General features: G+C 40.4%; 1 protein-coding gene across 1 annotated transcript in view; it reads right to left on the bottom strand.

Moving 5' to 3' along the window:
* Positions 1-17,474, bottom strand: part of ELP2 (elongator acetyltransferase complex subunit 2) — a 40,579-nt gene extending 23,105 nt beyond the window's left edge. The window contains exons 1-8 of the mRNA XM_080609979.1: positions 16,412-17,474; positions 16,254-16,332; positions 14,631-14,716; positions 13,480-13,630; positions 12,753-12,830; positions 9,691-9,755; positions 1,334-1,400; positions 288-422 (exon numbers count right to left, since the gene is read on the bottom strand). Of these exons, the coding sequence (XP_080466105.1) occupies positions 288-422; positions 1,334-1,400; positions 9,691-9,755; positions 12,753-12,830; positions 13,480-13,630; positions 14,631-14,716; positions 16,254-16,332; positions 16,412-16,543 (793 nt within the window). The 5' untranslated portion in view covers positions 16,544-17,474. The remainder of the gene's footprint in view (positions 1-287; positions 423-1,333; positions 1,401-9,690; positions 9,756-12,752; positions 12,831-13,479; positions 13,631-14,630; positions 14,717-16,253; positions 16,333-16,411) is intronic.
* Positions 17,475-17,866: the final 392 nt, after the last annotated feature.

Consider the following 17,866-nt stretch of genomic DNA (forward strand, 5'->3'; position numbering starts at 1 on the left):
TACTGCATTTGGAATACGTGTCACAATGCATGTTGGTATTAAGCTCTCTCCCTGCTTTACCTTTTCTGTAAAACATAATTAACTTTACATAGTCATGGCTTTGAAACAGTAACTCCACCTTTTTCTAACAGCAGAATAAAAATAGCAGTCAAAAAGCTCTCAGATTCTTTAAATACAAGAAACAAGCCAAATTAGATGGTAACCATCACCTTGTTAGCTCCCCTGAAACAACAAACAGATACATGAATGAAAATCCGTACAAGAGAATTTTACAGCTGTTTACCTACCTTTGACAATAAAAACATTCTCTTTCAGTCTTATGGAATCATCTTCAGTTTCTGGAAGTTGCTTTGATTTTGTACACACTTTCCAAATCCTGATCAAACAATCCTGAGAACAGCTCGCTAAGAAAAGGTCTGCACCTATTTGGTGGAAAAAAAAAAAAAAAAAAGAAATTAAAAAAAATTAGAGCTATGTTTTCACTGTTTTTCCAACTGATGGGTAACCTACCATCTTTGCAAACATGGTGGTACAGCATTATGCTATTTTTTCCTATTGTACACAGCATTTTAAAATGCTGTCTTACTTCAACATCAACTCACTCTCCCATTTCAAACTCTGCTAGTTTGTAACACACTGACTATGCACACTCCCCTACTTAAAAAGACATGGAAAACACGGCAAAAACTGTACGTATTTTTCCCTACTACTTATGGCCTTTACTCTCAAAATTCTGACAGCTCCAATACTGTTCAAGAACTTCTTTCATCCTTTTCTTTTTTCAGGATTGTAGCATCCTCTAATTCCTTCTATTTCATCTTCTGTCACTGTAAGAACTGGAACTGTTTGATTAGTGAACATCTGAATAGGTTCTCCTCTTAATTTCCTATTCTAAAACAGAGGGGAGAAGAAAAGTACCATTTCCCTCTTTGAAAAAGCAGTCAGCTCTTCCTCATTCAGGTACAGACATTTGCATATTGAAAAGGACAAGCTGCTGTAAGTCCTAGTTGTTTGCATTGAGGTACTAGTCAGGTAAACATACTTGAAGAAAGCAAGACAAAATGAAGGATGCAAGTATTCTGTAATACTACAGTAGCCATAATTTTGATAACTAAAATATAACTGCAGTGTTAAGTTCAACAGTTCTTATGTTTTAACATGACACAACTTCTATCTTGATTTTTAGTATCTGTACCACCACCTCAGGAAAAAAAAAATCCCACAACCACAAAAGCTTAGGTGTTACAGTGCACCAAAGCAATCTGTTGGATAGGTAAAACAGCAGTACTTGTCATTAAACTAGTATTCCACTTCACTCATCTTTCATACTGACCACAGGCTGTCCACTCAATGCCTCTTATCCAATCTTCATGGCCAGGGAGCATTAACGTTTTCTGAAACTGAATAAAAACTCCTGTTACATCATGGAAATGCACTCAATTGCAACACACATATCAGCAATTAGCTTTGGATTTTCAAGTCTTTTACATTTACAGCTTCTATTATATGACACTGGAAAAATTAGCTGCTACTAAGGATTGTAATTTGCTGATAGATTCTAAATAGACCTTTATGGGTTTGCCACCACAGGGTAAAGATGTAACACATTATGGCACTTCCCCTACAGGCAGGATAAAATGAGAATTTAAGATGCTTACCCTGAAGAGGCTACAGTTTCTCAATGATACAGATGATTTTTTTTTTTTTAATCAAGCTTATAATGGTACACACAGAAAAACATAACGCAGGTACGACATGGTAAACAATTCCTATTACATGCGTGAAATGGATGCAACCACAGATAATGTGAAAATTTCATGCAGATAAAATCAAGTGTAAAAAGAAGAGTAGGTGTTTTGAAATTATTTCAATAATTAACTTGTAATACAATACTATTAATAAGAATTACTTATGAGGGTAAAAATATTCTCTATGTTTCTTAAGATTATTGACTAAATTTCTAAGGAAGGCATACATCAAGAACTGTATCTGCTGATGGTAAACTGCACGAACACAGGCTCAAGAACAGAGGAATTCAAACTGTGTGAAAACTGAAATATACAGTACTATATTTTCATTCGTAACATGCAACATTACTATGCTACATTTTGATTCAGTTACACGTTTACTGCTTAGTTAGCACTTAGAATCATAGAACAGTTAAGGCTGGAAAGGACCTTAAGATCACCTAGTTCCAACCGCCCCACCATGGGCAGGGACACCTCACAATAAACCATGTCACCCAAGGCCTCATCCAACCTGGCCTTGAACACCGCCAGGGATGAAGCATTCACAACCTCCCTGGGCAACCCATTCCAGTGCCTCACCACCCTAACAGTAAAGAATTTTTTCCTTAGATCCAATCTAAACTTCCTCCGTGTAAGTTTTAACCCGTTACCCCTTGTCCTGTCACTACAGTCCCTGATGAAGAGTCCCTCCCCAGCATCCTTGTAGGCCCCCTGCAGATACTGGAAGGCTGCTATGAGGTCTCCACGCAGCCTTCTCTTCTCCAGGCTGAACAGCCCCAACTTTCTCAGCCTGTCTCCATACGGGAGGTGCTCCAGTCCCCTGATCATCCTTGTGGCCCTCCTCCGGACTTGTTCCAACAGTTCCATGTACTTCTTATGTTGAGGACACCAGAACTGCACACAATACTCCAAGTGAGGTCTCACGAGAGCAGAGTAGAGGGGCAGGATCACCTCCTTCGACCTGCTGGTCACGCTCCTTTTGATGCAGCCCAGGATACGGTTGGCTTTCTGGGCTGCAAGCACACACTGAAGCTGGCTCATGTTAAGTTTCTCATAGACCAACACCCTCAAGTACTTGCACTGGCTATGGTTAAACTTCATCAGATTGGCATCAGCCCACCTCACAAGCGTGTCAAGGTCCCTCTGGATGGCATCCCTTCCCTCTAGCATATCAACCAAACCACACAGCTTGGTGTCATCGGCAAACTTGCTGAGGGCGCACTCAATCCCACTGTCCATGTCACCGACAAAGATGTTGAACAAGACCGGTCCCAACATCGATCCCTGAGGGACACCACTCGTTACTGGTCTCCAGCCGGACATCGAGCCATTGACCACAACTCTTTGCGTGCGGCCATCCAGCCAGTTCTTCATCCACCGAGTGGTCCACCCATCAAATTGATGTCTCTCCAACTTAGAGACAAGGATGTCGTGTGGGACAGTGTCGAACGCTTTGCACAAGTCCAGGTAGATGACGTCAACTGCTCTACCCCTGTCCATCAGTTCCGTAGCCCCACCATAGAAGGCCACCAAATTGGTCAGGCAGGATTTCCCCTTAGTGAAGCCATGCTGGCTGTCACCAACCACCTCCTTGTTTTTCATGTGCCTTAGCATGCCTTCCAGGAGAATCTGCTCCAAGATTTTGCAGACACAGAGGTGAGACTGACTGGTCTGTAATTCCCCGGGTCACCATTTTCCCCTTCTTGAAAATGGGGGTTATATTTCCCTTTTTCCAGTCATCGGGAACTTCACCTGACTGCCATGATTTTTCAAATATGATGGCCAGTGGCTCAGCAGTTTCATTCACCAGCTCCTTCAGGACCCGCGGATGGATTTCGTCAGGTCCCATGGACTTGTGTACATTCAGGTTCTCAAGATGGTCTCGAACCAGATCCTCTCCTACAGTGGGCCTAGGGTCTTCACTCCCACAGTCCCTGCGTCCGCCTTCCAAGATTTGGGTGGTGCAGCCAGAGCATTTGCCAGTGAAGACCAAGGCATTAAGAACCTCAGCCTTCTCCAAACCCAGGGTAGCCAGTTCTCCTGATAGCTTCCAGAGAGAGCCCATGCTGCCCCTAGTCTGTCTCTCATTTGCAATGTACCTATAGAATCTCTTCCTGTTATCCTTCACATCCCTAGCCAAGTTTAATTCTAGCTGGGCCTTAGCTTTCCTGACCTGGTCCATAGCTTCCCAGACAACACCCCTGTATTCTTCCCAGGCTGACTGTCCTCGCTTCCACCTTTTATAAGCCTGTTTTTTCCCCTCTAAGTTTCCTCAGCAGCTCCTTATCCATCCAGGGAGGTCTCCTGGCCCTCCTGCTGCACTTCCTTCTAGTCGGGATGCAACACTCCTGAGCTTGGAGCAGGTGATCCTTGAATAACAACCAACAGTCTTGGGCCCCCCTGCCCTCTAGGGCTGTACCCCATGGAATCTTACTAAGCAGGTTCCTGAAGAGGCCAAATCTACTCTCTCGAAGTCCAGGGCAGTGAGCTTGCTGCACGCTTTTCTCATTGTCCTGAAGATCTCAAACTCTACCATCTCATGATCGCTGCAACCAAGGCTGCCCTGGAGCATCACATTTCCAACCAGCCCTTCCCTGTTGGTGAGCATGAGGTCAAGCACGGCACCTCTCCTTGTCGGCTCCTTTATTTCTTGCAGAAGGAAGTTGCCTTCCACACAATTGAGGAACCTCCTGGATTGCTTGTGCCAGGCCGTACCGTCCCTCCAACAGATATCAGGGTGGTTGAAGTCTCCCATGAGAATAAGGGCCTGTGAGCATGAGGCTGTTCCTATCTGTCTATAGAGCGCTTCATCCACAGATTCCTCTCGATCAGGCGGTCTGTAACAGATCCCCATAGTAACATCCCCTATAGCTGTTCTCCCTTTAACCTTGACCCACAAACTCTCTGTTGACTGCTCACCTGTTCCCAGACAGAGTTCCATACTCTCCAGCCTATCCCTAACATAAATAGAAACTCCCCCTCCCCATCTGTCAGGCCTGTCTTTTCTAAAGAGTCTGTAACCTTCCATTCCAACACTCCAGTCATAGAAGCCATCCCACTATGTTTCTGTGATACACATATCATTTGTTTTTCTTTCCCCAGAAAAAGCCCTATTTCCATGACATCTTTTGATCCCAAATTAACTTAAAATTTCTGAAATGACCACTACTGTTAAAACATTAGCGTAGCTTAGTATGAATAACTATCATATTACTTCTGGCATTGTATTCTGCTAAAACCCTTACCTAGGCCTACTAAGGGTTAAGATTAAATGGTAGGCTCTGCTATTGGCAAGCCTGCAACATAAAAAAAAAAAAAAGAAAAAAAAAAAGCCTGCTCAAAATCTGTCTTTGCCTTTAGAGAGGAGATGGTGAGCAACACAGCAACAGTGACTCACCCAATTTGTATGAGTATGAAAAATACAAACTCAGAAATTACTGCCTCTCTTTGGTCCAACATTCCTGCTGTTCTCTAAAACCACCTTCCCATCAAACAACAACATTTAGCTTCTCCTTGTTCTGCATTTGCAGTCTTAATATTACAGCATGATCTGTGTATGAGACACATGACCAGAATAGCTTAACAGAAACTTCCAAATCACACAGTTCTGGTCTTAAGAACGTGTTCTCACAGCCACCTAAGCCTCATCTGGCTAGTCATTTCCGCACTCACTGGCACTTCTGGATGTGGCATTCCAGATAGATGTTTATGTTAAACACCCAACTGGTTATCTGTAAATAAAGGCAGAATCAGCCCAGGAAGAGAGATCAACCAGCAACCTAAAGGTTTTTCTGAACACTGCATGTTTCTAGCAATACATTTTAAAAAAAATAAATTAAAAAAAAAAAAAAACCACACCAAAAAAACAAATAAACAAAAACTTTTTAGCAATACATATTTCAGATAATAAATAAAACACCTACTTATTCATTCACTTATATGACCTTTGACTCAATGCTCTGTATTTCACATTAACCAATGTTAGGTGGCAAATTTAGTCCCAACTGAAGGATTGGTTCTGGCTGAAATGTTGCTAGCATTCTTGTCGTTTATGGTTACTTTTATGTTAAACAGTGTGCATTATCTCCTGAAACTTGACTTTACTATTAATCTAAACACACATCTAATAATTTTCCTGTTTTCAAAGTGTTGAGGTTTTCTCACATTACCTTTATTGTCTCACATCAGAGAACTATTAAGAAAAGCAGACATTTACTTTCCCTTTTTAAAGAGTAAAACTGTTTACTCTGGGGTTATTAATACCACCCGAGGTTTTTAAGTCATTTCCCAAACGCTGTGTGGAGACCTCATAGCAGCCTTCCAGTATCTGAAGGGGGCCTACAAGGATGCTGGGGAGGGACTATTCATCAGGGACTGTAGTGACAGGACAAGGAGTAACGGGTTCAAACTTAAACAGGGGAAGTTTAGATTGGATCTAAGGAAGTTCTTTACTGTGAGGGTGGTGAGGCACTGGAATGGGTTGCGCAAGGAAGTTCTGAATGCTCCATCCCTGGCGGTGTTCAAGGCCAGGTTGGACAGAGCCTTGGGTGACATGGTTTAGTGTGAGGGTTGGAACTAGATGATCTTAAGGTCCTTTCCAACCCTAACTATTCTATGATTCTATGATTTAGGCACTACTTAACGTTAAGTCAAGCATGCGGCTCTTTTGTGCTACAGAACAAGCACTCACTCAAAATTTTCAATATTTTGCTTCCCATAAAAATAAAAACTGTCCACTAAAACTGAGGAAGGAGTAATGCTGCTGTCATGCCTCCTGCTTGGGTTTTTTTGTATTGCTTTTGGCATTTTCTTTGAAGTCTGTGTCCCTTGGTATCACACATTGTTCAGATGTATTCTGTTCTAAAACTGCATCAATTTAAAGCTTCTTGCAGATGCACATGGTCATTATTTGTAAATTATTCAAAGTTTTTATTATTGCCTAGGTTGTAAATACACATTTTGATCTGTTGTTCTTCTCAAAGATTTTGTTTCTATAGTCTCATATTTCTCCTTCTCCATTTCAGTTTTCCCCTTGGTCCTCACTAGATACATATGAAGTTACAGAACCAACAGTTCAATCTAACAAAAGCTCATGGTCTGACTCACCAACTTCCCAGGCTTTCCCATGGCTCTTAATTAATTTCTGAGCATTCCAGTTCCTTCTGTTTTAGATAAAGAATAAAGCTGTTCTGTAGGTAGCAGAACTAATGAAGCCAGACTGTTTGTGAACATGCTCAGCACAGTCTGCATAACTAACTGCACACACTGTGGTTCAAGTCCTTCAGGACCAGGCTGGTTGTTGCTTGGCAAATTTGGCAACAGAGGTCCAAGACTTCTCCATCTTTTCTCCATTGGACCCTAGAAATGATACCCCTCCTCTACCAAGCTGTTAATGCAATGGAATCAGAAAGAGCCTGAATTATCTTTGAGTCTCTTATTACACTTTTCAATTAGGCCTAATTCTTTGGGGGAAACACAGTCAAATGTGCACTGCAATATCTTCTCTCAGAAACCAAGCTCAGCATAGAACTGTTTTGTCTTAAAGCTCTATTTTGATTCTCTGGTTTACTTGCCTCCTCTCTGTAGGCTTGTAATATCTCAAGCAGGCAGATATATAATGGTTTCTGAAAGATTTCTCCCTAGGTATTTTTATAAATCAATACCTTCTTTCAAGAACTCGGAAAAGCAAAGAGTTCATTTTCTCTCTACCGTTTAACACAGTAAGGGATCTACAGGTAGAAAGTCTTAAAGGATTTGAAGCCTGCCCACTCAATTTCAAAAACCAAGTAGTTTTTATGAATAAATATATTTTAGCTGGAAAATTAATGAGTTTACTAAAAGTCAGCCTGAATCAGCTAACTGAAGATGCGTCATCCTCCCTTAGTGTAACAGTGCCTTCCAAGCTTCATTAGGATATCCCATTATTAACTTAAATTGTGCCTTTGGGTTCATATAATCTTTTTTAGGATGTTAACAATAGAAGAGGTTTCCAAGAGTCGTAACTAACAGGACAGAGCTACAGGCCCTTATCAGTAAGGGAATGATGCAGAAGCTTAGATTCCACTCGCTCTTCTATGCTAAGTTCTAGTAATAAATGGCAGGATGAAAATAACATCCTTCAAATATATTTAAAAGTTCTACAGAAGCCATTAAAGAAAAGTGTCAGCAGATCTGAGAGAACACAACTAAAGAGGAGAACCTCCCTCTAACACCTAGGAAGGAATTTGTATTAGAAGGCTTGCAAAGATGTGTTCATTCTGTTAACAGCCGCAACGCACTACACAGGCACTTTTACTCCACATGGAATCAGACTTGGGCTCTTCTAACTAAGTAGACTGTACAGATCTAAAAGAGATGTTCTAGAAAGTTAAGACAGACATCAACCAGAAGTCCCACCTCATTTTTAAAAAGAGACTTTGAATGCCAACTCTGCCAAGACAGTTGGTGAAAATACTTCCTAAAACTGAAGGTGTGAAAAATAACACATGTAAAGTAAGAGAAAATTCCTCACCCCTTGTATAAACAAGGTCTCCTACCTCCAAAAACAGACAGCACCATAAATTACTTATGAACCTTACCATGGAGCTTGTTTATTCCAGTTACTTTCTTTTACCCTCCACTGACTGTATTTAAGAACAGCTAAGAATGTTGTTATATTCAAAAATTTGGTCAACAACTGGCAAAATAAGTTAGGTATATCTAAACATTTTTAGCACTCAAACTGCATATTATTTGTTAATTTGAACCATACAAGAAAACAAGTTCCAGATCTTGAATGAGGAAAATTAACTGCACAGCCCTGAGATAAAAGTCTTTCTTCAGCATGATGAGAATCCTAAGTAGCATTTTGCCATTGCTAATTCTCAGAGAATCTCATTAAACTGATTTGATTCATAAGCTATATAGAGGGTGGAAAAAAAAAGTGCAGCTAAGAAATCAACCCTTCTTTCTTTTAGTGGTCAAGAAATCACTGAACATAGGAGATAAAGGCTGAAGTATTTATTTAATAAACAACAACAACAAGATCTTGCTATTGTATATGGCAGTATGAACAGGCAAAATTATCTTTAAGGTAGCTTTTAACTTTCTCAAAAAGCAAAAGGGACTATTCATTCTTTAATCTCTAAGGTCACTGTGTCTGAACAAATCCAGAAGAGCATGTGATTTCTACATACGTAATTTTCAATGGAGGCTTCTGAATGGTAGGTTCATTGGTGATTGGAGTCAGTGTTTGTGGTTTGAGCTTCAGTTGGGTTGTTTGGTTTTTTATGGGAGTGATAGAGAGAAAGAAGTGACACGGACTTCTGTTTTGGAAAACAGTCATTCAACATATGCTTTAGAGTCTAACAAATGCAAATGCAAAACAGATGCAAGAGAGGACAGAATCTTCCTAGGGCTTCAAAGGAACATTTATCTGTATGAAAAACTTAAGATTGCCAGCTTCCAAATAATACATTAAAAATGTGCATGCTTTTAGAAGATCACATACCCCTTCAAATACTTCCTTTGGCATTCACAAGCATTCAGCACAAAGAGCATACTTAGCAACAAACGTATAGTTCCACAGATAGAAATTGCAACAGTTTTCTTTTAAGAGTTTATAAAATGAAAGGAACATCATTTCCATATGAACCACTCAATGCATGGATACTGAATACAGAAGGAGCGTCACAGCTATTTTATATCAGTGGGAATAGAAACACAGGATATCTTCATAGAAGGAAAAAAATAAGAAAAACTAACACTTATATGCACTGAATCCAACTTCAACATTCTGCACTTGCATTTCATCATTACTAGGGAATGGATTAATTAGGTAGTTGTATGTTATGGCTATCTAGAGATGTAGAAGCTACTGAAGAACCTCAAAAAAATCTGCAGCACAAATGAAAAGAAGCAGAAGATATGAGCAATGTTCTGAGCAAAGACAAAAACTAATTACCTGATCATTCTGCTGTATAAACAAACTTATTTTGCAGTCATCACCACCACAAGCCAGTATTGGTACTGGAAAGGAAAAAGTCTTCCATTACGCAAGCGACAAAATCTAATATTGTAGGATATACATAAATATGTAAACAATACAGTATCAAGAAATATATTAATATAGACAGGCAAGCATGATACTACTATTTTTATGGGGTTTTATGTTTATGTAGAGACCAAATACTATTTGAAATAAACTATTATCTCAATAACACAAAACTCTGAAGTTATTTTGGCATGTAAATAATAACTACAAATACTTAAGATGCTAAAGAGTATTTTCCTTCAAACTCACATATCTGTGGGAAGTTCAAGTATTAGATTTTAGTTAATTATGTGTATTTTATTGATCTCAGCAGTCAAGTTGGAAACTGTGGTCCAATTGCAATGGGGGGCAGTGACCGGCAAAGCTCTTGAAATTCACTTGCTCCTTTTTTATTTTCACCTGTTGTAATTCAGTTCTGAGGAGACAATTACTTGTCAGAGTCCAAGCTATGGCAATACAATTATCCAGGTGGTAGGAAGAATCACAGTACATGACAAAACAGATGATCAAGATCAGTGAAACAGTAAATCCCATTCCCAGCATTTTAGCAGCAGAGTTTCTGCAGACATTGCTAGACAAAAAGCAACCAACCAAACAAAACAGGATTAAGCACCTCCTCGAGACTTAGAAAATAGCTGTAAAGAAACTCTTTAACTAAATGGCTGCCAGTAAAGTGCATAAGTTGTGACTCCAGCAGCAAATGATTTTTCAAGTTTTTATGAACAGTCTATAGGCTTTCCCCATCTGACTTCTTCACAAAAATGGCTCTTAACTTTTTTTAGTAATTTATTTTCAAGAACAATCAGTTAAAATACTAGGCATCAAGAACTTCAATGTCTTTTGGAAGTTAAAGCATCCATTACATATGAATCAATTTTCAATGCAAGCTTTAAATTCCTTTGATAGGTAAAATTAGAGGCTACTGTAAACGCTTCTAGTTCAGGAGAGTAGTTTACGACTTTCAGAAAACCAAATCTGTATTTAATTCCTGACTCAAGAACTGTGGATTGTCCTCAAGAGAAAAGCTTCTTTAAATCTTAATACAGCTGCCAACATAGCCTTCATAAGGATTTCAGAGCAACTCCTGAAGTTATCATAGATCATTTTTTCCCTGAAGCTCATCAGAATTCCAAACTAACATTACAGATTAAAGTTTCGGACAAAACGATCAGCAGTGAGATTTTTAATGATATATTTAAGCTACTTCATTTAGATTTTAGAATTAACATCATACTCTGAATAAAAACAATTCAGCTGTATGGGCTACTTTGTCAGGTTTAGGGGGGAAAACACAGAACATGGCTCTGCTATATTAAAAGACCCTTTATAGATTTCTAAGGGGAAACATCTCTAACCATACATTTATGGTTCAAAATCTAAACGATTTCTTTACAACTTTAGCAGCACAAATCATATTGGAACTGGCATTAAAAACATAAATGTATAGGTTGTTTTTAATTCCATATGAGATCTTCACAAATAATTTCTCATTTGAAAATAAATTCAGTTCTTCAGAAAAGTGAAGTATTTCAGAAAAGTAAAGTACTCTTTAACAAATAATAAAATGCCATAATAAAGGACTGTTCTGCTCCGAATGCAACTTCAAGCAACACTGGGTTTTGGTGACCATCACAACAGAACAAAATGCTTGCTATGACACCATTCAAAGAAGTTTCAAGCACTCCATGCAATTTTGGTTTTTCAGAAGCATTTAGTTTTAAAAATATGATAGTCTTCATTTAAGATGTTTCCAAAATGAATGTTCACTTCTTTTACATATAACATGATTTCAACACTAAAAAGGAGCACTATTCTAGAGCATTACAGTGAGAATCTCTTAACTGTACAGTATCATAAATGAAGAAATAATCTATTGCTCTGCAATATGAGTTCTATACTCATTAAACTGGCACCACAGACACTTCATTTCTAACAAAAGTTCACAATGGAGGTAATGATTTTTATTTGCCCCCTAGCCTTTTTATTTCAGCTCAACAACCGCCTGCTAGCATATTTACAGGAAAAAGAGGTTTAAAGTTCTTTAGCTGTACAGATGCTGCTTTTGATATCAGACATTAGCATTTTCAGACGGGGCAACACATCTTGATAGAGCTTTCATATCTCCCAGAATTATCACAAGCCAAAGAACAAAATAAGCTCCTGTATAACTGCTCTGGAGGCATGCAGTCAAACACCACATTAGCGTGGAACACATGCAGCAAATAGCTGAAAACTCTAGATGAAGCAAGAAACTCCAAAAGGCTCTAATGATACTTAAACACAAATATAATTCAACACATTATGTCTGGCTTGATGATACATTTAGTTGTTTGAGGTTTTTTGGGTTTGGGTTGGTTTTTTTTTTTTAAATCTTCTACATATGTGCAATAGAAGAAAGTGTCTGTGGCAGGCTACAAAATCTGAACATTTGTATCAATATAAAACTATACAAATCATACTGAATAGTCAGGTTAAACTTGTCCAGTATTTCAAGTTTTTCTTATTTGAGACTGAACAGGTGAAAAATACTGCTCATTAATCTGCAATTTTTAATGCAGGCCTGTAGATTCCTTTTCTGGATCTTGCCCTTCAAGCCAAACAAGAACAAGTATATGCAGCAGCATCACAAGGAGTGGGTGAAATAAACAGCATCATCCTATCCCATTCACTTATAGCCCTGCTACCCCCTTTTTAACCTCTCTGTCTCAAGAGTTCAAGTAAAGAACTCCACTTCAGCAGCATTTTGAAGACACTGTAATCAGACAATATTTTTCAGACTCCTAAGAAGAAAATCCTTAGATACAAGATACCAGTGAAAATCTTTAGATACAAGCAGCAGCTTAGGCTGATTCTGTAGAAAAAAAAAAATACAGTACAAGGGTCTGAAGTCAGTCAAATTAAAATCTGTTGGGGGGGATTTTTTAGATTTTACGTATCCTGCATTGATATTCAAGACGTGCAGTCGCACTTACCATTGCTGCCAGGCAAGAAAGATAAGCAGACATCCATAACAAATCCATTCCCAAACTGCAGAATTTCAATGCATTTAGCTAGGAAACAAGAACAGACAGTGTTGACCTCATTCATCATAAGTATTACAGTTATATACTCATTTCCTACCTCATTATGTAGCTAAAATTTCTCATTCAATTTTATTTTAAGGAGCTGAAAAACTTTCACTTTTTTCAGAAGCCTAAATAACACTATCTTCTGTGGAGCCACAGAAACTCATCCAATTAAAAGTTAAAACGCTATTCTCCACTGAGTCTTAAAGTTGTACAGCTTCACTGTGGTAACACATCAGAAGCGATAAATATTGCAAATAATATCCTGTGGCAACAGCATTCACTACACAGAAAGCTAAAACTCATTCCATGAACTGAGCAGATAGAGAGATGACCGAATTTGGATTATCAGATTCTCAATATATATTAAAGAGAAACAAGTAAATTCAGCCACACATCACTAATGAAAAACAAAGATACATCATTTTGCAGAACAACAGTGACCCGAAGCTGTTTAACTAGCATAACCCTTAGCTTTCAAAGAGCAATACAGTAGTTTGATGTACCAAAGCTGCAGGAGAAATCAATGTAGTTGCATTAAAAGATGTTAGTATTTAGCAGAGTACTTCAATGGATAAGCATGCATCATTTTTATTAAGCCATTTGTTGTTCCTAAGCTTTTTAAAATAGTTACCTTCAGAACCTTGCCGAGACCAGATTCTCACAGTAGAGTCAGAAGCTGCAGAAGCTATTAGCAGATTTAAATCAGGTTCCTCTGACTGGTAGACAGCATCCACAGCACAAACAGCTTCAGCATGGCCTTTGAGAAGAATGCTTTTCACAAGCTGAACACATCAGAAAGCTTTAAATTCCAGTAACTTATTCGAGACAATTTTTAAAGACATTTTAAGAAATATTTTAACACTGGAAACAAACTGTATAGCTGCACAGGCAGAGCATCTGCCAAACTATGCTTAAGCTACAGCATACTCCAGGAAAACACAAAGAAGGGATACATAATGACTATTAATATAAGATTTTGTTCAAAGCTGAACAGAATTAAGCATTCATGTATACACTATACAAACCTCACCACTCCTTGAGGAAAGCTGGAAATAGAAGTTAGGAATAGTAGTTTTCCTTTCTTTTCCTCCTTCTCTTGCCCCTCACCCTAAGGAACATCTCATAAAAGTCTGGAGGTTGTCCTTAGTGAAGGACACAGAGCAGAGAACACAATGGAATAAGCAGCAGCTACAGCAGCTCTAGCAGCAATGTTTAGTGTGATCTCACAAATCAAAACAGCCTTTTACTCCTTCAGAATAATGACATAAAAGCCAAATTTTTTTTTTTTTTAAACACCTACCCCAACCTGGATATCATCCTGGCAAGGCCACCTATATACAAACACTACGCTGTTGCACAGACTGACCAGAAATCAGTAGAAATGGATATAAAGAAGGGAGGACAAAGGGTACAGGAAATATCAACTCAAAATGAACCTCATGGTTTGCAGATTTTAAAGCAGCTTGAAGGAAAGTGCTATATGAGATCAGAAAACTGATGACTCAAGAACAGACAGATGGTCTTTTAGACATGCTAGACAATTCCACCTGACAAGTGGTTAGCTAATTTCTTAATGAAGGCTGATTTGAAAAAGATAAATGACAGAAGAAACAACATTTAAAGTAACACACCACATGACAGAATATCAACAATTTAAAGTAGACACACAGGGGGTTCAAAAGTCAAGGTAAAATGAAGATATATGAATAAGAAATACAGACAAAAGAGGTATTTTGTGTACTACAGCAGGGGGAGTTTTACGAACAGGATACTGCTGCTCACCTGATCGTTCCATGCTCCTGTTCCATTCCATTCCCAAAGAATGAGTTGTTTATCAGATCCACCAGAAATTAACTCTGTTTCAGAAGCTGGAAAATATGTTTTGGCAAGTTTTGTAAACACATACTTTTTAACAGCAGTCAACAGCATAAGCAGTTATATCGGTTACTACTCACAAAAATATAATCTATCAACTGTAAGCATCTATCAAACTGTAAATTTTCATCAAAATAAAGCATGGCTGAGTTGCACTATGCAGGACAGCTTAAGAGCAAAGGTATTCACTAAGAAAACATAAAGATAAAAGTCACTCTGTATAAATAGATATCTCTTTCCAAAAAAGACTCTCAAATCCAACAGTGTAATATTTTCCTTCTTTTTGTTTGGTCTTTTTGGAAGTTAGGAAAATAATGCAAGAGAAGTCTAACCAAAATGAATTCAAAGCTTCATGTAAAAATTCAACTCCCAAGTTCCCTGAAAGTAATTTCTTTTACTAAATTTTAAGAAGAAAAATGTTTTAGTGCAACCAGCTGAAAGGATGGGAGTTTATATCACTATTACAAAAGCAATGTTTTCATTTAAGTACTCCTCTCCCCCCCAAAACCAACAGGCATATTACATTAACATTCTAATCAACAGCTCCATTTCTCTTTGTCAGTGAGTTTCTATAAATGCCTAAGGGCAAGAATACGTGCTTTTGAAAAGCCTCCACTAACCAACTTTAAAACCTGGAATTACTATAAAGGAAAAGCCTCATAAGGGTCTCAAACATTCCCAGCTTGAAAGAATGCACATAAATAGCTCAAAGGCAGATGCCAGGAGGATGGCGCCAGACTCTCTTCAGTGGTGCCCAGTGACAGGATGAGGAGCAACGGCAGTAAGCTAAAACACAAGAAGTTTCTCTTCAACATGAGAAAGAACCTCTTCACACTGAAGGTGACAGAGCACTGGAACGGGCTGCCCCGGGAGGTTGTGGACTCTCCCTCTTCAAAACCCACCTGGACAGGATCCAGTGTAAGCTGGATTGTAACCTGCCTTGGAAAGGGCATTAGGCTACATGATCTCCAGAGGACCCTTCCAACCCTGTGATTATTTTTTCACGTATATTACCTATATTCAACTGAAACCTTTACAATCAGAAATTCCTTAAAAAACACTGCAAACTACTTTACAAAGTCAAAACATGCAGAACTCCAGACCCTTCCTGAAGAGCCCGGCGACAGCATCTGCCAGAGCCACCGCAGCCCCAGGCAAAACAGCCTCCAGGGCGGGCGACGGCTGCGGGGCTCTGAAAAGACATCCCGACATAACCCCCGCTCTTACCCGGCAGCTCACCTGAGTTTGGCGGGCAAGGCTCCTGCGGAGCCATCTGTTAAATTCCCTATAGGGAAACTGGGCTTAAGGCGAGAGGATGCTTGCTAACGGGTCAGCTCCCCATTTCGTTCAGCTTACACCTATTGCCAGACTCCCTGCCTCTCCTCCCCAACGAGGGGCAGGTCAGCAGTACCAGCAACATCGACGGCAACTGGCCCCCGCCGCGACACACACACAGAACCCTTCCCCCCGAAACCGGCGACCCCGACCCGAAGGGACAAAGAGACGGGGTAAAAAGGCAGCGCTACTCACCGCCGTTTCGTCGGCGGACCCAGCGCACGCAGTTCACCCTGCCGCCGTGCCCGCGGAGAGCGGCGGCCACCCGCCTCATCTGCGGGACAGACAGAAAACACCAACATGAGGCCCAAGCCCAATCCCGGTCCGTGCCGCCCCAGGCCGCATCAGCTCACCGCCGGCTCGTAGAGGATGACGTCGCGGCAGCTGCCGAAGGCGAGAAGCCCCCCTCGCCCCCAGGACACGACCCCGCCGCCCGCCCGACTGGCGCAGCACGCAACGTGACAGACTTCCACGGGCGCCGCCATCTTCCTCCCCGCCGCATACGTGACCTCACGCAGCTCCCGTAGCAAGGACCCCCGCTCGGCGGCGTCCCAGGAGGCGGTGCCTCAGACGACAAGGCCCAGCAAGGCCCGGCTCGGCCGGGTTGCCCTACCTTTGTAGCCACGGGGCGAAGGAGAGTCCGTATGAGGAGCCCGGAAAGCTGCAGGGAGAGCCCGGCGTTAGGCTTCCAGCGCTGGGCTTAGTGTGATGGAGTCCCACGGGCCGGGCCTCGCCGGCGCAGCACCCCTCCACTGGCGGAGGAGCTTAAAACGGGCATCAAAAAACAGTGAAACTGCAATTAGTTTGTTGGAGGAGAGGAAGGGGTGTTTGATTTGGTTTGTGTTATTTTGTTTGTTTGTTTCGGGGTTTTTTGTTGATTTTTTTTTCTTTAGGGGAGAGTTTTAATCTTCATTGCACCTTCTGTCAAATACTCAAAGGTTTAAGAAGTTTAAAACTTTTCTGTCAGGTTTTTTGTTTGGTTTGGGGTTGGGTTTTGGTTTGGTTTGGTTTTGAGGGGGGGTCGTGCACAGAAGTGGACCCTACACATGCTAGGAAAGAACTGAACTGAGTACCACAGATCATGCTGTTATTGCCCATTGCTGATCTGTTTCCATCACCTGTAATATCTCCCTCTGATAATCATTCTTAAATCACTGAGCTCAGGGTGTATTTATATTACAGTGTATTATGATGACCTACAATTACTGTCATAGAAAGCATCAGAATTTGCAACTGAGCAATGGCCAGAGCCCCAGTGGGGTGTTCTGAATATGTTTACATACTTCTGTATTTCAAGAAAAAAGATGAGGTTATAGCAGATTAGAGAATTACATCTGTTACTTCTCTAAATTGTTATTGTTTCTTGATGTATTTATTATCCTCCCTGCCCAAGAAATTAAACCTAAGAAAGATAAATACTGCAGTAGTGTTCAAGTTTTTTACTTGTGTGGTCACCGGCCTAAAGAAATGGGATCATTAGAGAGTATTATGTGAGCTGGACGTGCTGTGAATTGTTTTGGCTATTTGGCTTCGAAGGCTCAAGGACTTTGCCAGTTCCCAGTGGCTACAACCTGTTATCCCACAGGCTGTGTGGGAGTCTCAGCAGGACCTCCAAGACATCCACTCTATCTCCAAACACTGCTCTCCACACAGGTAGAAGGCCCTACAGCTGAGGCTGGGCTGACATATAAAGCAGACTACTCCTGCCTACAGATCACACCTGTGATTTCCTGGAATAATCAAAGCTGAACTGAAAAGCTGGGATGGCTGGGGTGGAGGGAGAAGACAGTTCTTCGTGGCTGTGCAGA

Source organism: Psittacula echo (assembly GCF_963264785.1).
Source record: "Psittacula echo genome assembly, chromosome: 2".
NCBI lineage: Eukaryota > Metazoa > Chordata > Aves > Psittaciformes > Psittacidae > Psittacula > Psittacula echo.